Here is a 22485-nt window from a genome sequence, read left to right as displayed (position 1 = left end):
GCAATGCGGGCTGCTCCTGCTGTGCACCAGCCAGAGGGGGCATGTCACTCCCCGGGCTGCAGCTTTCCCAGGGCCTGTTCTGGGAGAGCTGGGACGGGCCCCAGCAATGCCCACCCCAAGGAGGGCACTTTGCCATGGCACAAAGGGGGCTGGGGTTGTGCCAATCTGCCTGTGGGGCTGGAGGGCACCTTGGTGTGCAGGGGAAATGGGATTTAGCAGGGGGATCTGGGGTAAGCCCAGCGGTCAGTGTCCCCTTCCTCCTGAGTGGCTGGCACACTGCGTGGGCAGTGCACCCCCAGTGGGGCTGGCACTGCAGTAACTGCACCAGATGTCTCTGGGGATGGGGGGGGGGGGGTTAGCCAAGGCTCTGGTGGCTGCTGGGTTGCCTTCAATCAAGTCAAACCCGTGTGCCCAGCTGTGTCCCACCCCCAGGGACTGAGCCAGGCTGGAGCTGGACCCTGGCTTGGGGCCCCCCTCCCCATGGAGCCCGCATCTGCTAAGAGACAAATGTTAAAGACTTTTATTGGCGTCCACCGTGATCGCAGCCTGTGGGCCGGGCCCACCCGCCAGGCCGTGGCCACGTGCCCCGGCCACGTGCCCCAGCCCCTGCTGTACAGTTGGTGTGGGGAGGTGCCGTGGGCGACTAAGAAAAGGTCCCTGCCCTGTCACAGCTTCGGGAGGGAGCCAAGCGCCCGCTGCTGCCCCGGTTTCAGTGAGATGGCTCCTCGCCGGGCGGTGGGTCCCCTCAGGCGGGGGGGTGACCTGCCAGCCGGGTACACGGGGCCACGCCCCTGCGCTGGCATGCCAGAAGGTCTGTCCTCTGTGCAAACCGAGCAAAGGCCTGTGCCCCCAGCCTGGCACAGGGTGGGCCTGGGCCCCATCTCAGCACAGGGCTGCTGTGTTCTCGGGGGCAGGGGGACACGGGGACTTAGCACCATTTGACGTAAGGTTTCTCTGGGGTTTTGGACCCTGTGTGAGGAGTGTGGGCTGCGGGGGGTGCTAGGGAACCCCTCCGCCCAGGCCATGGGGCTGCAGCGTGTGGGCTGGGAGGGCCTGGCAGCAGGAACCTATGGCTGGCTCAGGGGGTGCTCCTGACTCCCCCCCCAACCCCCCTCAGTGGGCTCACTTGAGAGCTGGAGGGCCAGCAGGGGGCAGTCACGCCATGCTGGGCTGTCCCAGGGAAAGTGGGGAGGGGGCTCCCCATCCTAATGATGGTGTTGGCAGACACCCCCCGGCCTGGGGTGCAGGTGCTGTCCAGGCAGAGAAACCTGCCCCCACTCCCCATAGTTCAGGAGTCAGCTCCAGCCGGGCACCTCAAAGGAGGTGTGTGGGCTGCCCCAGGGCTGGGCTGTCAGCGGGTGGGCAGTGCTTCCTCTGGGGAATGGCTCCTGGGCATGGGGTGGGGGCTGCAGCACCTGCCCTGCCCCCTCCCCCCACTAGCAGGCTTTGGTAAATGCCCACCCTAAGTGTGCTGGCAAGGGCCTGCCTGGGCAGCACCCCCACGGGGCTGGGGAGGGTGCAGGCTCTGGGCACGGCCCTGGCGGGGTGGGTGGCCTCTGGCAGGGCTGGGCCGGTGGGGCTCCGTGGTTAGTGGCAAAGCGGCTGGCAGCCCACAGGCCTGGCCTGGCTCCTGGCTAAGTGCACTTGATGCTGTATCGGTGCCACGGAGCCCTGGGACTGGCGCGTGCTGCGAGGGCAGCAGACGGAGCTGGTGCCTACAGCCGGCGTGGGTTCAGCATGGAGGGCAGAGGTTACCTGCCCTGTGCCCACCTCCCTAGGGGCTCCCTGGGTGCTAGCCTCCCCCATCTCTGGCCCTGCTCGTTCCCCGGCCCAGCTCCTGGGGGCAGCCCTGGGGTGAGGCAGGAAGGCAGGGCCTGGCACCAGCAGCCTCACACATGGCATAGGCGTGAATGTGTCAGGGCCGGCCGCTGGCAGTGCCAAAGCCCCATGCAGCCAGGCAGTAGGGGAGGGGCTCTGGGCACCAGGCCTGGGGGAGTTGGGCAGTGTCCCTGGGTCACAGAAGACTTGGGGGCCTCTGTGAGCCCACAGTGGGGGGGAGAGTGTGTGCAGCAGGGCCCTGCCCTTGCTGTGGGTCACAGGGGGCGGGAGGCTCAGACAGGCTCAGCTGCCAGGGGAGGGGAGGGGCAGGGTAAGGGGCCTAGTCCAGGCAGCACGAGGTGGGGGGGGGGGGAGCAGCTCCTGGTATCACCATGCAGCAGCGTTCCTGCTTCCCTGCGCAGCTCACCCCATCCGGCCCTGCCTCTGGGCCCCACACTGCTTAGCTAGCACCCTCCCTTCCTGACCCACAGCTCTGCTGGTGCCCCTCACTCCTGACCCACAGCCTCTTGCTAGCCCAGCCCTGGGCTCTCCACCCCCTGCTCTGCCAGCCCCTACAGCTGGCTGTAGCTGGTGAGTACCCACCCACTGGGACTGGGGCGTGAGTAAGGGGCCTCGGCGTGCCCCCTGCCTCGCAGCAGGTCACCTCCTGCCGCCGCAGCCCCGTCCTCTCCTCCCCCACAGGCACGGTGCCCTCTCCCCATTCTGTAAACTCCACCCCAGGCCCGCAATCTCTGCCCCTCACTGGCCGGGCCTGGGTCATTGGGGCTGCCCAGGGCAGGCGAGGGTTAATGAGGAGTCCGGGGGGCATGGGGAGCCAGCCCACTCCCTCTGGGGCGCAGGGCACCGTAAGCGGCACCACCGGGGCTCCCACCTCCCTCTGACGCAGCCGAGTCTCCTCCTGGCGGGGCAGCCCTGTGCCCCTGGCAGTGTTCTTGGCATGGTCTCTGAATGGCTCCGTTCGATGGCATCTGCGGCGGGCCAGCACCTCTCTGCTCACGTGGGCACCGCTGCCACCCCGCCGCGGCCCAGGGAAGGCCCACCCCGGCCACAGGCCGGGCCCCGGCTCAGCGCGAGCTGGGCAAGAGCTGCAGGGCCCGTCGCAGGCGCTGGGCTACTGCTCGGTCAGCGAGAGCTGCAGGATTCGCCGCAGCTCCTCCTCCTCCTGCCGCGTGCGCTGCTCCGCCTCTGCCTGCTCCCGCGCCGACAGCTCCATGGCCAGGCGCAGCTGCTCGCCGTAGCTGCGGAACAGGGGGCTGGGCCCACCGCTGCCCCGGCCTTGCTGCTGGGGGCCGGCCTGCCGCGGCGGAGGTGTGTGCTGGGGTGACCTAGGGGGGCAGGGAACGGAGCAAAGATGAGTGGGGGTCCCGGGAATGCGGGTGCCCAGGCTGAGCCGAGGCTGCTGCGGGGCCCAGCGCCTGGACACCGGGCGCTAAGTGCCCCCATCAGCTTCCCGCCCCCAGCTGGGACGCTAGAGCCCTGTCGGTCGCGCCTGACTCCGGCCAGCAGAAGGCCCCAGTGTGATGACCCTGGTGGCGTCCCCAGGGAGCTGGAGTGTGGCCAGCTTCGCTACAGCTGGGGAAACTGAGGCACGGCCCGGGCAGGTCGCTGGGAGAGAGCTAGGGTCCCCTTGCCAGGCTGGGCTGAATATAGCTGTGGAACAGAGCCACGGGGCTAGGCTGCGTGGGGCCAATGGGCCGTGCAGGACAGACCGACCCCCTCCCGGCTCCAACGCCAGGCCCTGTGAGCCCTGACCCTGGATAGGACTAGCCAGACCTTACCAACCTGTCTCCTCGCCGGCCCTCCTGGGACATGGGGTGTGTGCCCGGCTTGCTGTTGGTCAAAGCTTCCCAGATGGTCACCTGCAGGGGAAGCCGCAGTGCATTAACCCTTCGCCTGCCACCTCCCCTCCCACTCCCCAGCCTGGCTGGGGCTTCCTGGGGCCTGGCTGAGGGTTAGGCCAAGCCCAGGGCGTGGCCAGAGAGAGCAGAGGAAACATTTATCCCAGTGGGCACAGGGCCCCCAACACCAGCCCAGCTGCAGCACCCCTGGGCCTCTGTTCCCCTTGCTGGCGCTGCTGCCCTATGTGTGCGCCAGCGGCAAGGAGGGGCAGGGGAGGATCCGCCATGAGCTGCGGGTGGCAGCGTGGGGCTGCCCCGGGCCACGCTGGCAGGCAGAGTGGGGCTCAGGGGGGCTGTGCTGCTCTTCTAGTGCTGTGGGGCTGGGACAGAACTAAGGTGAGAGCTGGTCCCCTGCAGCGCCCGAGGCTGGGTGCTCACCGCGCCCTGCCCGGCAGGAGGGGCAGCCCCAGGAGCCATGCGCTGGGATGAGGCTGTTCCCATCCCGTGACACCTGGCGGGCCCCGGGGCAGTTCTCGGCGGCACCCAGCAGGGGGGGCGCAGAGCCCACCTGGTCGTACTCGGTGCCCGCCTCCAGCAGGCTCTGTTGGATGGCGAACTGCAGCAGGTCGTCGTCCTCCTCGTGCATGGCGTCCCGCTGGCTGCCCAGCACGCTGTACCCGGGCGGGGCCTCGAACAGGGACAGGTCCATCTCACAGGCCCGGCAGGAGGCTGCGGGGACCAGATGTCCCTGTCACTGCGGGGGGGGGACATGGCGCAGCATGCATCCCCTGCAGACTACACCTGCATCTACACCGCTCGCGCCACAATGCATGCTGGGAGCTGCAGGCCCCACAGCCCGGCCTCCCTAGGGAAGGGGAGGGCAGGTGCCAGCAGGACGGGGCGCTGCGGCTACTGGCCTCCTGGCTGGTCGCCAACAGGGGGGCCAAGCCAGGTCAAAGGGGGGGCTGCTAATGTGCACAAGCCCAACTCCCCCTCCCTTATAAAGCTGGAGAGGGGGACCCGGGGGCTGGTGCGCAGATAGCTCTGGATGTGGGGGTGCTAAGGGCCGACTGCAGACCCCAGCGCCTTGCCCATCCCCTCAGGGTCCCTCCCCGGGGCAGGTGCCGCGTACCCAGGGAGCTGGAGCTGCTGACGCTGGAGGAGTCGCTGCTAGGCGAGGGCGCCTCGCTGCCGGAGCTGCGGCGCACAGAGCTGACGGGCTCGTCGCAGCCGTTGAGGTTCCCGAAGGTGATGCGGGCGTTGAGGATGTGGAAAATGGGGATTTCTGGGAGGGGGAGAGAGCAGGCGCAGTGAGGGAGGTGCCACCTGCCGGGCCTGGGGCCTGGCAGCTCCAGGGCCAGGAGACCAGCACATGCCTACCTGCCCCACACCCCTCTGCCCCATGGGGATCCGGGGCTGGCAGCTCCAGGGCCAGGAGAGCAGCCAGAGTCATACTTGGGCACTACAGGCTCAGGCCCCAGGGAGCCCCTGGTCATGGGGTGCGGGCACCGGCCAGGGCCTGGTGCACGGAGCCCCCGGCGGCCGGATCGGGGCAGGGCAGGGGCAGCGCGGCCTCACCTATCTTGACGGGGAAGCCAGGCGGGAGGCGGAGCGTGATGAAATCCCGGAGCTTGGCGAACAGCGCGTTGCTTATGGCCATGAGGTCGATGATCGGCCCCACCTGCTCGCACAGGGACAGCGGGTGATCCTCACACAGCCACAGCTTGGCCTTGAACCTGCAGCGGGAAGAGATGCCCACAAGAGCACGGGCCCCTACCTGGCGGAGCATGGGCTGCCCACGAGAGCTCACTGGGCAGGTGCTGCCCTCTGCCCCATGGGACAGCCCATACTCCTCACAGTCTGGGAAGCCTGCACCGCAGTCTCATGTGGGGAGCCCCAGGCAGACCCCGGGCAGATTCGGGGGGGCCCTGGCCATGCCCCTGCCCAGCTATTCTCTCCCAGATCAGCCTCCGGCCCGCTCCTGCTTTCTCTGCCCCAATCTCCTGCAGCAGTGAGTTCCACCTATCCCCAGCCTTCCCTCTCTTGACGGGGGTCCCCCTTTGCCCCAGGTTTCCTGGTGGGCCCCTCCTTACTTCTGCGTCTTGGTGGTGAGCTCCATGGGGCGCCCCATGTCTCTGCTGCCTAGCTCGAAGCTGGGGTCGAAGTACTCCTCGGGGGTGATGGCCGTGGGGTTGGTGGGGCTCCGGGTCTGCGTGATCAGCGTCTGCGCCGGGACGAGCAGAGGCCTCATTAGCACAGCCAGGCTGGGGCTGCTCTGCTCAAACACGGTCCCCTCGCCTCCCCCAGCTACTGGGGCTGTGCTGGTCCCAGAGCCGCTCCCAGCTCAGCCCGCTACTCACCCCATTGCTGGGCCCCACATGTTGCTCGGCGATCCCCAGGAAGGACTGCAGCGGGGTCTTGCTGCCTGCAGAGAGACGGGGACAAAGCATGGGGCTGTGACACCAGTGGCTCCCCAGCTGGGGCAGCGCCGGGGCCTGCCTGCCTCCCCCAGCCAAAGGCGGATGGGAATGTTATGGGGCTGCTAGGGAAGAAACAGGGCCCATCCCCTGGAGCCGGCCCTTACCTTTGCTCTTGCCCTTGTGCTGGTCGGAGAGGTGCTCCGTCCGCGTCCGTGTGATCAGCTCCACATTGGACGCACCGTAAACCTGCAGGGAGGAGCCCGAATGCCAGAGGCTGCAGCTCTCTCTGCCTGACAGCCCCCCAGAGATGTGCCCCCGCCAGGGGCTGGGCTGGCAGGAGGGGGCAGTGGCTCCAGCCCCCCACGTGGGCGCTGTGACCAGGGCTCCTCAGGCTGCTCTCCCTGCCACTGGGGCCCTGGTTGGGAGCTCAGGCCCCACTGCAGCCAAATGTGGGCAGCCAAACGTGGGGCATTGTGGCTCTGCGCCCACCAAGGAGCCTTGGCTGGGGCCAGGTGAGCCCTGCTGGCGAGGAGGCCAAGGTGTGACCCTGCCTCTGTGCTGAGTCGGGTCCCGACATGGCTTCCCCTGCCCCTCCCAGAGCTGGGGAGGGAGCACTTGCCTTCCCCTGCCTGCTGCCCCCCTGCCCATGGCCAGTGGCAAGGCCGCCCTGCCCCTCACCTTGGCCTCGTACCCGTTCACCACCTCTGTCTTCTCGCTCCGCCAGCCCAGAAGCCCCGTCTTGTTCCTGACGGCGACAAGGCAGCCGTGAGTGACAGACCCACGGGGGATTCACACTCAGCCCCCCCCATCTGCCAGGCCCTGCCCAGAACTAGGGACCCGGGGCACCCCTGGGCTGCAGCAGAAGTCGCCTGCCTCTCAGCCCCCTCCCGGAGCCTTCCCCTGCCCGGCGCGTGCCCACCTCTCGAAGGCGATGTTCTTGGTGTCGAGCTGTGTGGTGACGACGGGCGCGGTGAGCCGGCCCATCACCTGCTCCTCAGTGGGCTGCACGGCAGCCAGCAGGCCCTCGCGGTCGTGGCTGGCCAGGGCCAGCGTCTCGGAGTACACCACCTGCCGGTCGTGGTCGATCTCCAGCACCACCGCGCTGGTGTCTGCCGGGAGGAGGCCACGTCAGCACCTGCCCCCAGGGGCTGCAGCTCTGGGGGGGGCTCCAGAGCGGCGTGGGGGGTGCAGGCTGGGGGCATGGGGGAGTGCAGGAGGGCCGTGCAGGCATGTGCCAGGGGCCTGCCTGAGTGTGCCCGTGCTGGATCTCCAGGTGTGGCAGAGCCACCCTCCCCGGCAGCGAGCAGGGGGCCAGGTGGGCTGCCCCGCCCCCAGACATCAGCACCTCCCCCATCCATAACTGCCCCTCTGGCTGCACGAACCCCACGCTCCCCCTCCACGCTGCTGCGTCTGCTTGCCAGCTTCAGGCTGCCAGCCGGCAGGGAGGCGTCTCCCTCATGCCACCTGGTGTCTAGACGGGGCTTTTCACTCCTCCGCCCAGCCAGCAGGATGAGACCTCTGCGACCCTCGTGCCAGGGGAGCGGGCAGCAGCCAGGGCATAGAGCACCCGCCCCATGCCCACAGGGCTAAGCTGGGCCTTTCCAGAGCACTGCCCAGCCAGCGGGCTCCCCCACCACGCGCCCCGGCACCTCCCGCACGGGCTCAGCCCAGCGACCGGCTGCGGGCAGGGGGAGAGGTGGCACACCCAGCTGCGGGCAGGCTGGGGGGCGGAGTGCACTGAGTGGCCAGCATGGCCCCGCTGCAGCGAGATGGGCGTGTGCATTGTCAACAGCCGGTGCCCACGGGCTGCCTCGGGCAGGGCTGGGGGCTGCGGCCCTGCTGCTCCCAGAGCCTTCCGGCACCGCGCTGTGCCGGGGGCCATGCCGACCTTGTCCCCGGAAGACGAAGCTGCGGTTTCCCCGCTGCCAGGTCATGTGGTCGAAGCCAAGCAGCGTTGTGTCCACACGCAGGTTCTGGCCGCTCTTCCACACCTTGTAGGTGTCGCTGGGGCAGATCTTGGAGACCAAGGGCACTGTGGGGAGGGCAATGTTAGGGGCAAGTCCCCCGTGGCTAAAGCCACCCCTCAACCCCTGTCACGCTGCCTCGTGGGGCGGTGAGCAGGGGCATCCCGCTGGCCTGGGACCCATTGCTCCAGGGTCCCAGGGGCCAGGTTTGGACAGGAGATAAAATTCCCCAAACCACCACATGGCCAGAGCTCTCCACTCAGGGGGACAGGGTGGGGGCCCAGCAGGTGAGGGGAGAGGCGGCCCTTGGACTCGAGGGCTGCCTGGGGCCGTCACAGGTGTGGGTGAGCACCGGGGCCTGGGGTGATGCGAAGGATGTCTATGGGCTTGGTGGGGGGGGCAGCAATAGGGGGAAAGGGCTGGGCCCAGCCTCCTCCTGGTGGCCCCAGAACTTACCCCAGCTGGTGAATTCCCATTTCATCTCCACGTAGAAATCCTGGGCCTGGGGAGAGGAGAGAGAGGCCGGGGTTGAGGGCACCCAGTGCCACCCACGGGATCCCCTCACACCCAGCAGCTGCAGGGACAGGGAGCCAGGAGTCCTTGGTGTGACCATGTGCAAACCCTGCCAGCTTCCCCCTACATGGGGCTGGCGCTGGGCACATGAAGCCCGCTGGGCAGGGCCGGGCAGGGGACCCATGGCCCGGGAAGCACTGGCTCCTTGCGGTGGCCCAGGGCAAGAAGAGGGTGCAGGCGGGGGCTGTACCTTGCGTAGCTTCTCCAGCAAGATGGGGATCCCGGCCAGGCGCTTGACGGCTCGCTGATAATCACGGTACCGCAGGACCAGCTGCACCAGCTCCAGGTCACGGGTGCTCACTGCCTCTTGGAGCACTGGGGAGTCAGAGGGGGGTATCAGGGGCAGCGGGCAGGGTCCCCTCTGCCCACGTGACCAGGAGAGCCAGCCCTGCCCCAGCCTGCACCGGGGAGGGCAGCGCCTGGCCAGGGTCCCTGTCCCAGACCAGGGAGGCGCCTGGCCTGGTCCCCTGGCAGTGCCCCTGGGCAGAGCTGGACTCCTGAAGCTCTGTGAGGCCCGCGGGTTTGCTTCAGCCAGGGGGGCGTCAGCATCGGCCATTAGGGTCCCCCTGGGGCTGCCCCCTCCCACGTGCCCTGAGCCACTGCAGGAGCACAGGCTGGCTACCTGCACGCGCGGGGGAAGGTGCTGGGAACGGACACTGCAGGCCTATACAGCACCTCCCCAATGTCTGCCAGGAGCCCTGGGGCTGCTGTGTTGGGTGGGGATGGTACTGAGGGGCTCCAGCAGAGGGGCTGTGCGTTGGGATTGGGGGGCACCAGCAGAGCTGGGGGGACGGACAAGGGGCTGGGCTAGCAGGGGCTGGGGGTTGGGATCAATGTTCCCTATAATTTTTTACATTCATGTGTGGAATGAATTTTGTTCTGTGCACCAATATGGAGGTGATGTGTGGCGGGGGTGGGACCGAGGGGATTGGGGTGTGGGAGGGGGCTTAGGGCTGGGGCACAGGGTTGGTGTGCAGGGGGTGAGAGCTCTGGGGTGGGGCCAGGGATGAGGGGATTGGGGTGCAGGCTGCCCTGGGGCAGCGGTGGGGAGAGAGGCCTAGGAGGGCTGGGCTGGGGGAGGGACGCCTCTCCCCGCATGTGCAGCCCTTGATAGCCTGTTGCACAGCCGCGCAGCTTACAGGGAACTTAGCTTGGGATGGGGGGCACCGGCAGAGCTGGGGGAGCCAGGCGGGCTAGCAGGGGACTGTGGGTCGGGAGTGAGGGGCACCGGCGAAGCTGGGGGAGCCAGGCGGGCTAGCAGGGGGTTGCAGGTCAGGAGTGAGGGGCACCAGCGGAGCTGGGGGGGCCAGGGTGGGCTAGGGGCTCAGCAGAGGCGGCTAAGGGCAGGGTGCCCAAGTGCTCCCGTTCTTCAGCCCCCACCTGCACTGCACAGTGACCTCCATGAGCTCACATCAGGCGCCTGGTTGCTCTGTCACCCCCCCACCCCCCCGTGCAATGGAGCTGGTCTCACTGGTATCTGTTGCCTGTTAAGTGCCAGCCCCTGCAGAACTGGCTCTGGTGCCTAGAAACGGCAGCGTCCCCAGGTGCCAGCCCCCCGGCGCAGGAGAGGTGGGGCTGCTGCAGGCCCTGGCTGTCAGCCTCCCCCCGGCGTCCCAGAGCCGCCTGCCCACCTGTCCAGCCGCTGCGGTTCTCCTTGCCCACATCAGCTCCATGCTGGAGCAGGACCCTGGCGCAGTCCAGGTGGCCCAGCGTGGTGGCGAGGTGCAGGGGCGTGCGGCCCCGCGGGTCCAGCTGCTCAATGTCCACCTGCCAGGAGAGCCCAGAGAGGGGCTTAGCTGGGGGTGATCCTGGGACAGGGTTCGGGGGAGCAGCCCCAGCAGGCCTGGCTGCTGCTCCGGATGGGGCTGCTCCCAGCCGTCATCATCTCTGTGGGGTGCTGGGACCTGGGGCCCCTGGAGTCTCAGTGCTCCGGGGGGGAGGGGTGTAGGCCCTGCTGGGTCTGGTGGGGGAGGGCACATAGCTGTCCAAGGAACCGGCTGGCGAGAGGCCCTGGCCTGGGAATTCGGGGCGCAGGCTCCTCTGGCCAGGGCCAGCCATCCGCCCATTGGTGCCGTTTGTTCTTTGTGGGGGGAGCCCCATGCAGATGAGCCAGTGTGAGACCCCGGTGCCCTGGGCTGGCTGCTTCTCTGGCCAACACAGCACCGGGCCTGGTAAACGGGCTACAACCCAGGCCCCATGGACATCCCCCCAGTTCTGCCTCCAGGAGCCAAGCGGTTTGAGCCCGAGCCCATTCAAAGGCAGCCCTGGAATGGGTGAAATTTGAGCCCCCGATCCCCACCTCCCCCCAGGGCCTGACTTTGAGCTGGGACCTGACCAGCCCCCGGGCAGCTGCAGCCTGTGCTGGTGAAAGTCAGGGGAGAGAGGCTCCAGGCCCACAAGTGCAGCCCATAGGGCTGGGGGTGAGTGACCCCGCCTGGGCCCAAAGGCCTTCCCCAGCTCCGGCTCTGGCCTGGGCCCTGGGGGCTCCCTCCTGCACTGCAGGGGGACGTGGCGGGGCAATCCCGACAGCGGGCGGGAGGACTGACAACGGGGCACCTTGCTGGGGCAGGGAGTGAATGCTCCAGTCCGTGCCAGCAGCGCCATCCTGGGAGCAGCTGCCCAGATGAGCATGTTCTCTCCCCATGCCCAGCAAGGCCAGGGGAGTGTGATCTCTGGGGCTCAGAGTGAGGGGGCCACCGGCCTTTATCCCCATGACCCCCGGGCAGCCCAGCCAGGTGGGGAAAAGCTGAGCTCTGTGGGGCAGAGCTAGAGATATTGGGGGTGGGGTGCCCCCGCAAAGCACATCTCCCCCTGCCTCCAGCGGAGAAGGGCACTCAGCCTCCTCGGCCCTGGCTGGGTCAGCCAAGGAGGGACCGGTCATGCTGGCAGCTCCGGGGCATGAAGGACAGCACTGGGCTAGCAGCCCCTGAGTTCCTTGGAGGTGGGCTGCAGGGCAGGATTCGAGCCAGCACCCTGCTGGAGGGGCTCCATCCCCCCCACACACACACACCTGGCCCAAGCACCGAGCTGATGTCCCCTCAGTTAGGTAGCGAGCTGGGGAGGGCGTCCAGCTATGCTGGGCCCAGGACAGGAGCGAGGTGGAAGGGTTAATAGCATTTATTGTCCCAGCTTCTGCTGGGGAGAGACAAGCTAGTGAGTCAGAGCCACGCACTTGAGCCAATGCAGCCTGTCACTGCCCCCGGCCTCCCTCCCTAAATCCACCAGCCTTTATCTGTGACCAATGACACTGGCTCTGTGTCGCATCCCCCGTTCCTGCCCCGTGTCACCCTGGCACTGCTGCCCGGCAGCTCACGTCCCTGTGTGCCCAGCATGCACTACCCTGCCCTCATGTGTCCCCTTGCGTGTTATTTCCAGCTGTGGTATGCATCACGTCACGCCCAGCCAGACGTGCCAATCACCGCACCTCAGGCCACGTGTGCTCCCCCTCCTGCTCTGAGGGCGTGCGGCAGGGGCAAGTGGGATCTGACCTACCCCCTGAGGCCCAGCCCCCACTCCTGGCAGAGGCGCCTGGCTGGACTCACCGCCCAGCTCTGCACCATGGGCCCTGCCGCTGGGACTGGCTGGGAGCTCAGCGCATGCCCCAGGCTGTGGCTGAAGGCCTGGAGCATGGGGACAGCCGGGGGCTCCTCCTGCGCACATCCCCATCTCTGCCCTGTGTCCCTTCTGTGGGGGGCAGCCGGGAGGGCTGCCACTGCCCGCTGTGCCCGCTAGCACAAGGCTCCCACTCTGCGGGCAGCTCCGTTCCCATCCCCCGCTGCCCCCCCCAGCCCTTCCCGCTGAAAGCCCAGCGGCAACCCAGGGGAGTGCCTGTCACATCCACTTCCCGCCCGGCTGCCGAGGAGGCCATGCATGAAAGGCACATGCCAAGCTGAGGAGATGACAAGCTGGGTTTGCCGGGTCAAGGGGCAGCTGGGCTGGCGTCCAAGCCCTGGTGGGGGGAGAGGACGGCAGCTCTTGTGAGTGCCATGCCAGAAGCCATGCTAGGGGTGGGGTGGGGTGCCAGGCCACAGGGCTAGGAGGCACAGGAGAGGGGGTCTGACCCTGCAGGGGGTCCTGTGAGAGCCGGGGGGGGAGCCCCACTCCCTGCAGAGCCTGGCCCCGGGGTGGAGGGGGGCCCAGCAACACCCCCACTTGCAGGCACAGCAAGCCCTGCTCACGGGGCAGCCCTGCCTTTACCCCTCCAGCCGCTGCAGAGAGATGGGCCCGACGGCAACCCCAGCCGCCTGGAGCTTGCGGGTTCCGGGGCCATCTCTGCTGCCCGCCCCAAGGCGTGGGCACAATGGTGTTGTGCGGTGCTGAAAGGGTTAATGGCTTCTGGCCTGCAGGGCTCTGGGCCAGGCCAGGTGAGCTGCCGGGAGCCCATTGGCTAGAGATGGCCGGGCTCCCAGGTGCCAGCTATTTCCTGAGCGTGGGTCTGCAGCCCGTGGGGAGTGGGAGGGGAGGCCCAGCTGGGTCTGCAGCAGGAGCCGGCCAGGGCCCCGCTCTGTGCTGGGTTGGGCCCTGGCTGGATGTGATGGGGGTGAATGTCTGGAGGTGGCAGTTAGCGGCTCTGGGCCACCGTCTCCTCCAGCCCCCCTGGCTAGAGGCACAGGGGCCCTGAGAGGAGGCCTGGAGTGTGGGAGTCCCCCGCCCCCGGGAGCAGCGGGGGGCTGTGGGTTGGAATGAGGAGCATTGGCGGGGGGGAGCCAAGTCCCTGACTTGGGTGAGTGGGGCCCCACTTTTCCTGGCAGCTCTGCCACAGGGAGGCTCCCTAGGAGCATTGGGGGGCGGGACCAGGTTGCTTGGAGACGACTCTCCCTGGAGCCCCTCCCCCACCAGAGCTAATTGCCCCACACTCCTTTGCCAGACACTAGCTCCCAGGGGCCGATTCTTGTTGCTGAGAGAAACTGTAACCCCGGGGGGGGCAGCTGCACTTCTGCCAGGCTGCCCTGCCCCCATGCCCCGGCACTCTGGGGGGCTGTGTCAGGAGAGGAGCCCCCAGCTCAGTGCCAGGGGCTGAGGACTGGCACAAACCCCTCCCTCCCCATCCCCAGCAGCTGCCCCAGCCTCGCTGCCAGCCACGCTGGGGCGTCTCCCACAATCCTGCCCAGGGAGCAGAGCTCGGCCATCCCCTGCCATGCACCTCGGGGGGTGCCCCAATCACAACACGGGGGAGGGAGGAGCCCGCAAGGCGTCTCAGCCTCGCCCCGCCTGGGCAGCCGGGCTCTCCGACGCTCAGGTCTGACTTCCCCATGCCCTGGTTCCTGCCTCGGTGCTGCCCATTCACATGCCAGCTGGATCCAGCTGTTAACACCCCCAGGTGCTGCTCCTGTGAGCCCCCCAAACCCACACTGTCCCTCCCAGCCCAGCTCTGGTGCCAGAGCCCTAGCTCCCAGAGCCAATCCTGGCCCAGCCATGGCCTCCCCTCCACCCTGCCCGTCTTGGATGGCAGAGGCCTGGCAAATGTAGCTGTCCCGTCGGAGGGGCACAGCACATGCTGCCCCTTGGCCTGGCCCGCAGTACTGAGACCCAGGCACTGCCAGGGGGTGCCCCAGAAACAAAACTGGTTCTGGAAGCAGCACCTCCAGTGTAGCAGGAGCTGGCGTGTTAATTAAACGCTCTCCAAGGTGATCGCTCGCTGGCTCTTAATTGCTCTGATGAAAAGGGCTCTAACTAATTAAAGAAAACACACACACCCCAGCCCTCCAGCTGGGAGCTGGTTAATGCAGCTTCCCCCCACCCCTGGCTGCGGGAGCCGGGCTTTCCTGGGGGCTGGGTCCAGTGGGGTGCTGCCCCAGGGAAGGGATGGGACACGGGCCCCTCACTGTGGACCAGGAACCAAAGCTGGCTCTTGGTGCCTTGGGTGTCAATCCAGAGTCACCCCATTTACACCAGGGTGACCGATCAGGATGTGACTGGCTGGAAGCAGAAGCTAATGCCCAGGCTTCCCACCCAGCCAGCTCTCCGCTCCCAGGCCATCCCCACTTCCCTGCAGCAGCCCCCACCTGCATGCATGGCCCGGCACTTCCCCCACCCAGCGCCGCCCATGACTACCCTGCTCCCACTGCTGCTGCATTCGGCCTGTTTGCTGAGGACCCCGCTTAGGCCTTCGGGACCTGGGCGGCCAGCCCCAAGTGCTGCTGCCTGGTCCCCAGGCCGGGGCTCTGTGTAGCACCCAGCTCCCATTGCCTGGGGCGGGGGGGTGAGGCCCTGAGGCAGCTGCATGGCTCCTGCCCCTGCTCGTGGCTGGCGAGTGGCAGCGTCTCTCGCCCAGGCACCAGGAGGATGGGACTCGGCAAAGCAGGTTGGCGTGGCCAGATAGGGTCAGCAATCTTGGCTGCAGGGGAGAAGGCGCTGCACAAGGCTGGTCTCAGCAGGCCATGACCGCGGAGAGAGGGCGGGGGGGCGTTACAGGCCCTGCACAGCCAGCCTGCCTCCTTCGTCCGTGGCTGCGTTTGGCTTGGCCCAAGCCTGGCAGTGACTTGTTCATCAGGCATTAGCTGCTGGCTCCCCACACGCCCGCGGGGCTGCAGGGCGAGGGGCTGCTGGAGGAGCCCAACTGCCCAGCTGGGCAGACAGCAGAGTGGGGGAGCTGGGACTGTTCATAACAACTCGCTGCACCTCCGGGCCAGGGTTCCTCGGGGGGGCTGCTGTTTGTCCCAGATGGTCATAACAGCCCCATCACCCTGAGAGCCGGGGGCTCTGTCCAGAGCCATGAGCCCAGACACCACTGCCCTGCCCACCCCAGGGCCCTGGGGCTGGGATGCAGTTCCCCGCTGACCCCCATACGCACGCTGAACCAACTCTGCCTTCCTGCAGGGCTGCTAAGGGCCAGACTTTGCCAACGGGCAGCTGGCTTCAGAGGGCACCAATCATCGTGCCCGCCAGGAAAAAGGAAGAGTGCTGACCAGGGCATGGGGAGGGGTTACTACAGAGTTCATCCTGCAGCCTGAGATGCCAGTTTCCATTGATGGGCGCTCGGAGCTGCCCTGGTGCCGGCTGGGCAGTGCCAAGGGGGGAAGAGGAACTGTTTGTGATTCCTACTGTTCAATCCACAGGCGCTGCCTGGCTCCACCCAATTGGAGTGGCTGTGCCAGCCGGCTCCAGCCCAGCCCACCCCTCAGTGCCAGCCAGAACCTGCCGCTGGTGAGTCGAGCTGCGCCCCTGGTCCCCACCCCTCAGCTGGCCAAGAGAAGCTCTGCCCAGGGTGCGGGTGTAGCCCCGTGACGTCTCCCCGGAGCTGACAGAGCAGGGCTCTTCCAGTGCAGGCCTGGCTCGCTGCTGCTTGTGCCCGGGGAACTCAGGCTCCAGGGCCGACCCCACTGGCTGACCCGTCCAAGCAAGAGTTGAATGTGCCCTCGGCTCAGCTCCATGTTCTGCTCCCTTCCCCACCCCTTGGTGCCTTGCCACGTATCGGGGTCTGAAACATGCTCCAGACGCCTTGTGGGATTTCCCAGGGGGCGGGCTTGCCTTGGGGCAGGGAATCCGTGGGACAGGAATGCCAGGGCTGGTCTTGCAAGCAGCCACCCAGATCCTTTGGCTTTGCCATAGCCAAGAGGCAGCAGGGCTCTCCGGAGCAATGGAGAGGGGATTCCCTTGCTGCTGCCCCAGACCCCTCCCAGTCCTGGCTCCATGCTGGCAGCAGGAGAGTGTGAACAGTCCCCCTGACCCGGGGCTTGGCACAGAGCAATCGGGGAGCTGCGAATTCTGAGGTGAGCCCTGCCAGCGACTGCGGAGAGGGGCAGCCAGGGCCAAGACGGCTATGTCCCATTTGCGGGGGGCCAGGGCCCAAACATGGGTGAGCTGGAAGGAGGCTTGGGGCAGAGACTTGGCGTGGCTCATCCCCGCTGGTGAGTATCTTCTGCCCTGAGCCCCCCGGACCCAGCTCAGCCTGGCTGCGGTGATGCCCAGGCACCATCCCAGGGCCCTGGCTGCCCCGAGCCGGGTGTTCACCGCTGCACTCAGAGCTGGGCAGAGGGCACAGAGGGTGAGATGCCAGCACTCTGTCTGTGCTGCCAGTGACACCACCGTGGTGCCAGGTCCACGTGTGTGACCTCAGCCACATCTCTCGGACCTTGAGCTCTTGGAATCTGGGCAGGATCTGTCTGGGCCTCAGCCCCCCCACCCCCAAGGAGTGGGTGCTAATCATCCCTTGGGCTCACCCAGCTGGCTGGCTGGGGCCTTTCATTGCTAGTGTGATACATTAGATTGCAAGCTCCTTGGGGCTGGGACCGGATCTCACTGTCTGCCCGGCACACTGGGGCTCAGATCTCGGTTACTGCCCTGGGCTGGGTCTGGCTCTGGCTTTGTAGCCAAGCTAGGCTCCAGCAGCCAGCACTGGCCTTCCCTCTGTATTGGGGGAGGGGGGTCTCTGGGGCCTGGCTAGGAGGGGATGGAGTCAGCCCACAACTCTCGCCGCTGACTGCGACACCAGGAATGACCTGTGCAGAACCTGAGAACCAGAGAGTTCCCGCGGGCAGCACACCACGCTCTCCTCTTCCTGCCGGACTGCGAAGTGCAATGCCCATGGCAGCCCCTTTCCAGGGGCCGGTCTGTGTGAGCTGCCTCCCTGCCCCCCACAATGTCTGGGGCTCCTTTCCAGAGGGACCTTTGCCTAGGCAGGGTCTGGGCTGCTCCTATTTAAGGGAGCCCTAACCTGACAAAATGCAGCTCGCCGGGGGTGCAGCCAGGACTCAGCTGATGCAGCCCCTGCCCCAAACAGCTGCTCCGTGGGCCCCACCCTGCACCCTCCCTGCTGGCGGTAATGCTCGCTACCGGCACGCAGGCTGTAGCCTCCTGGAGGAGCCCAAGGATGTTCGCTGGACTGCGGCCGAAGTGCCAGATACGGAGCAGGCAGGTTGCCCTGCGGCAGGCTGGTACGGGAAGGACCAGTTGCCCTTGAGTGATTGGAGTGAGGCCGGGGGGCTGTACGGTGGGCTGTGCTTTGGGAGAGGCCAGATGTCTCGACAGGAGAGGCACAGCCCGACGTTCTGGGCAGGATGCAGGCAACACTGGGCAAGGGTCTCTGCCCTGCACGTGGAGGAGGTCAGACGGGGTGATCACAAGAGCCGCCGTGGACCAGAGACCCTGCTCGGACCTGCCGCTGGTGCTACCCGGCTTAGAGCCGTGGGCTGCCTGGGCCTGAGAGCTGCACCCCGAGCCCTCCAGCGAGGCACTGCACAGGGCTCTCGTGGGCACCAGGGGCAGGGCATTTAAGCCAACCTCCAGCCCAGGCAGCTCCTACCAACCAAACCTGGTTTTACTGCTGCCTCTTCCAGCCACATCTCAGACAATGGGGAGAGACCTCGTGCATCTTGGAGAATTTTTCCTTCAGAGGAAAAGCCACCGAGATGTTCCAAAGACATAAGTTACCAAGCGGGGCATAAAAATCCCCCTTGCTATTTCTACGCTCGTCCGGTCCGTTCTGGGCACGGGGAAATGGCCAGCACACACTTCGTCAATTTAGCCGAGATCTCCGCCTCCCCGAGCTGCTGCTAAAAATGACCCTGAATTACAAGAGAAATAAAACGCAGGAGATTCCCCCACAGGCTGCTCCGATCAGGAAAGAGGAGAAAACAGGAGCTCATACGTGGCCGCTCCATTTCCATGCAAATCACAATTAGGCCAGGATCTCTCCACAGCTGCCTGCTACAATACAGACGGGTGTGGCACCAGCCAGCCAAGGTAAAGAAAAGCCTTGCAGCCATAGCAAATATCCCAGCCGGAAGAAGATGCGTCAGAGGCGGTTGTACGTCTCATTGTAAAAACAACGAAGGACCTGATCCTGCAAGGTGCTGAGCGCTCTTGGCTCACGGTTCCTGGGCACCAGCAGGGTCTGCAAACTCAGGCATCGTCACACACTTCACACAACTTCAGCCACAGGGAGTTGTGCCCTGGAACAGGGCGGACAGGCAAAGGAGGAAGTTGGGATGCCCGAATGCGGAACTGCCTGGGGTTTGCCATTTTCCCCACAACACCATACTATTGTTGTAAGGGAGACAGCTTTGTACTGCTGGGGGGGGGGGGGGTTAATTAGTTGAATAACAGTGACAAAGAACCCCGCCCCCCAAGCTGGTAAATTCATATTTTGACACTGTGGAAACCCAGCTTAATTATCTGCCAGGGCCAGCAGCCCCAGGAGCTCGTACTCTCTGCCTGGTGTAAATGTGTTCACCAGAGCGTGCCCAGGACAAGCCGTGCTGGAACGCAGTCCTGACACGCACACTGCCCGTTTCCCAAGGTCCATGTCCTTGCTCTTAGCAGGTGTTGTTTTCACCATAGCAGAGACAACTGCACCTCCAGCTACTCCAGATTAATTGTGAGGTGAAACATATATTTAGTGTCTATAACAAACCACCCACGCCAGGTTGGAGAGGAAAGGAAGACGAGGGGCCCGCGGCCTAGCGCTCATCTTCTCCTAGCACCCCCAGCTCTCAATGAGTCGTTAACACCCACTCTGGGAGTTTCAACCCAGTCCAAGGAAATTAGGTGACCAGCTTCCACTGCAATTCCCTGGGATTTGGGTGTGGATTCCTGTAAGGCCAGGCAAATCGCAGCCTCGGGTGCAAGGTGATCCTTGGGAGGGATTGCATGCTCTGAGGCCAGAGGGAATGTATGTGCCCTGGGATCTCGCCGAGCCAGCCGACTGACGCGGGAACTGCTCTGGTCCCATGGTGATGGGCACTGGCACAAAGCTCCCAAACCCAGGGGGCGTTTGGATGGAAAAAGGTGGCAGAGCATCACCGACGGTGGCCACTATCCCCCACAGGCCATGAGCCAGGTGCTGAGCCATCTCAGCGGCTGGGCTCCCGATAAAGGTGAACCAATTGGTCCCAAGCTGGCCCCCTGCTCTGCGCCCCTTTCCTTAGGCCTCGAGCACCCTGGTCCCGGGACGTACCTCTCTACAAATACTCAGCACCCCAGGGTGCGAAAAGCCGGCGCTCTGGGACACCCACCCTGCCGTGCTTTGCCTGCTGCTTGGGGATTTCTGCCGGCTGCTTTCCAGGCTGGTGCTGCCCATGGCACGACAGCCAGTCCCTGGATCCCCCAGCCCCGGTGAGGGGCCAGGGACAGTTTCTGGGGAGAAGGGCTTCTGGGGGAGGGTCAAATCATACAGCAGGATCCCCAGCCCCCTCCTCGCCTCCCTTCTGGCACCACTGCGCTGTTACCTACCCCAAGTCCTAGCGGGCCACGGGCCAGCCCGCCACGGCAAAGACCCCGCTCCCCCTCGCCCAGACCCACTGCAGTGGGAGGCTGCCTGCAGCCGCCCAGCAAGGGCCCTGCCGGCTGGAGCCGGGGAAGCCCTGCCATGGAGACACGTTCCCAGAGATGCTGCTGCTAAGGGGGGCGGCGATTCTGTTGCATCAGTCCCCCCCCCCCCGCCGCGGCCCCAGCACTAGCCCCGTTGCCCCCCAGCACAGTCCCGGCCTGAGCCGCGGGGGGGGCTCGGTGCCCCCCAGCCCGGCGCTGCCCCCGCCCCGCCGGCCGGACCCACCTGCTGGGTGCTGAGCTCGCGGTCCAGCTCGCGGGCTCGGTTGTGCCAGACCAGGCGGTGCAGCGGGTACCTGCCCTCCGGCCGCGGCCCGGCGGCGGCGGCGGCGGCGGCGATCATGCTGTCGGCACGCCGGCTCCGGCGGCGCAGGGGCGAGGGGCTGGGCGCAGGGCTGCCGGCGGCGCGGGGCGGAGGCATGTGGCTGGGAGGGGACCTCCGGCGCGCCGGGCCCGGCTCCGGGGCTCCCCGAGAGGGGGGCGCTCCCGCGCCGAGCGCCGGGCCCCGGGCAGCGCTGCGCGCTCCGCCCGCGCACACAAAGGGAAGCGCCCGGCCGCGCCGCGCCGCGCAGCGCCCACCCGGAGCGCAGGCGGCGGCGGCGGCGGCAGGGACCGGCGCGGGCTGCCCCAGGGCCCCGAGCCCCAGCGGGCCCCCCGGCCCCGGCATGGCCCCCGCCCCGCTCCGGGACCAGCCCCGCCGGGCGCCGGCTGGCGAGCTCCGTGCAGCGGCCTGGCGGCGGGGCCTGATGGGAGCTGTAGTTCCCCGCCCGGCCGGGGGCAGGGCCGGGCTCTCTGCCCCCCGGCGCTGCGGGGCGCTCCGGGACCTGGGCAGCCCGGCCCCAGGCTCATCTTCCTCCCACCTCGGCCGGGGGCTGCGCTGGCTTCTCCCCGGTACTGCCCCATGGCCCTGCCCCAGCCCCCTGCCTGCCCTGGCTCCCGCAGCCCCTCGGCTGGGCCTGCAGTGACCGTGCCCCCCGGCCAACATCCCCTCAGTGCCCTGGTGGCAGGCAGGGGCCCCATCTCAGAGCTGGGTCATTGGGCACTAGGTTCCATCCCCATGTCCTCGCCTAAGGGCCCCGTGTCACACCCGCTCCTCCTGTGAGACACATGGAGGTCCTGGGCTTTCACCTGACCTAGCAACCTCAGTGTGGCCCCCAGGACCTCTCACTAGGTCACTGGTACCCCCCTGTACCACGACCACTGGCTCCTCCCCAGCACTGCACATAGATCTGTCTGGTGGACTTCTTGAGACAGAAGTGCTGGGAGGAGCCACTGGTCACGGTCTATGCAGGGTGTAGGTAGGAGAGAGGTCCTGGTGGCCGCTAGATTAAGAGATTGAAGTCCAGGACCTCCATGGCAGCGTTCTCTGAAATACTTCCAGTTCCATGCGCAGGGCCAGACAGACAGGCAGAGCTGTCTCCATACAGGGTCTCCATGCAGGGAGGAGACGGTGCTGTTTGGAGGAGGGATTTGGGTTTATTAGGAACTGGGGAACCTTTTAGGAAAGGAGGAGCCTATGCAGGAAGGATGGGCTCCACCTAAAGCAAAGCAGAACCAGATTGCTGGCATGGAAAATTTAAAAGGTCACAGAGGAGTTTTTAAACTAAGGGCTGGGGGAAAGCCGATAGGTGCAGAGGAGCACATGGTTTGCCAGACATCCATTAAGGGAGGATTTATTAAAGGGGATACTCTGCATCCTCGTTAAGAGGAGAGGATGGAAGTATAAAGTAGAGGTGGGAACTGAAGAGAAACAGTCAAACAAAAAAGAGTCCCATTCGATTACATCACATGAAGGCAGACAACTACATTTTAACAAATTTTAGAAGTGCTTGTGTACAAATGCTAGAAGTTTAAATACTAAGATGGGTGAATTTGAGGGCCTGGTATTAAATGAGATACTGAAATAACAGACATCACAGAAACTTGGTGGAATGACAGTCATCAGTGGGAGACAGTAACGTCAGGGTACAAAATCTACAGGCGTGACAGAGCAGGTCACATTGATGGGGAAATGGAAATGAAACCCTACTGAGGAAAAGAGAAAGGAGTGTAAACTCTGGCAAGCCAAATGTAAACGTATAAAAAGGCAAGCCAACAAAGAATTTGAGGAGCAACTAGCAGAAGACACAAAAACTAAAGGAATTTTTTCTGGAAGTATATCAGAAGCAGGAAACCTGCCAAAGAGCCAGTGGGGCCTCTGAACAGCCAAGGTGCTAAAAGGAGCACTCAAGGAAGACAAGGCTATTGCAGAGAAGCTACATTAATTTTTTGCATCTGTGAGGTTGTGAGGGAGATTCCCACACCTGAGTTATTCTTTTTAGGTGACAAAAATGAGGAACTGTCCCAGACTGAGGTGTCTGTCAGTAGAGGAGGTTTTGGAACAAATTGATCAATTAAACAGTAATAAGTCACCATGACCAGGTGGTATCTCCCAAGAGTTCTGAAGGAACTCAGATATGGAATCACAGAACGACTAACTGTGGTATGTGACCTATCGGTTAAATGCGCCTCAGTACCAGATGCCTGGCGGAGAGCTAATGTAACAGTGATTTTTTAAAAAGGCTCCAGAGACGATCCCGGCAA

General features: G+C 65.5%; 1 protein-coding gene across 5 annotated transcripts; it reads right to left on the bottom strand.

Annotated features, from left to right (window-relative positions):
- Positions 1–505: 505 nt before the first annotated feature.
- On the bottom strand, positions 506–20568 carry ANKRD13B (ankyrin repeat domain 13B). 5 transcript variants are annotated; one of them, XM_075120871.1, is made up of 15 exons: positions 20129–20568; positions 10266–10401; positions 8825–8949; positions 8518–8563; positions 7986–8129; positions 7017–7206; positions 6776–6842; positions 6262–6343; positions 6038–6102; positions 5771–5901; positions 5256–5413; positions 4810–4962; positions 4246–4406; positions 3618–3698; positions 506–3164 (listed from the first exon to the last, which is right to left on the bottom strand). In XM_075120871.1, the coding sequence occupies exons 1-15, from the start codon at positions 20321–20323 to the stop codon at positions 2904–2906; spliced, it is 1995 nt and encodes a 664-aa protein (XP_074976972.1). In that variant the 5' UTR covers positions 20324–20568; the 3' UTR covers positions 506–2903. The 5 variants fall into 5 exon arrangements, with proteins under 5 accessions (XP_074976972.1, XP_048679725.2, XP_074976975.1 ...); XM_048823768.2 differs by having other exon boundaries at positions 3622–3698; positions 20129–20403; XM_075120874.1 differs by lacking the exon at positions 4246–4406.
- Between the last annotated feature and the right edge of the window lie 1917 nt (positions 20569–22485).

Source organism: Caretta caretta, chromosome 17 (assembly GCF_965140235.1).
Source record: "Caretta caretta isolate rCarCar2 chromosome 17, rCarCar1.hap1, whole genome shotgun sequence".
Lineage (NCBI taxonomy): Eukaryota > Metazoa > Chordata > Testudines > Cheloniidae > Caretta > Caretta caretta.
The sequence above is the reverse complement of the archived record's forward strand: the minus strand, read 5'-3'. Positions and strand labels throughout refer to the sequence as shown.

What these genes read in the sequence shown, in the direction of transcription:
- ANKRD13B (XM_075120871.1), bottom strand. Translation starts at nt 20,323, where the DNA reads ATGCCTCCGCCCCGCGCCGCCGGCAGCCCTGCGCCCAGCCCCTCGCCC. An exon ending in TGGCTTCCCCGTCAAGATAG is followed by an intron (nt 4,963 to 5,255) that starts GTGAGGCCGCGC and finishes TCCCCCTCCCAG; the next exon opens with AAATCCCCATTTTCCACATC. An exon ending in CAGCAGCTCCAGCTCCCTGG is followed by an intron (nt 4,407 to 4,809) that starts GTACGCGGCACC and finishes TGGTCCCCGCAG; the next exon opens with CCTCCTGCCGGGCCTGTGAG.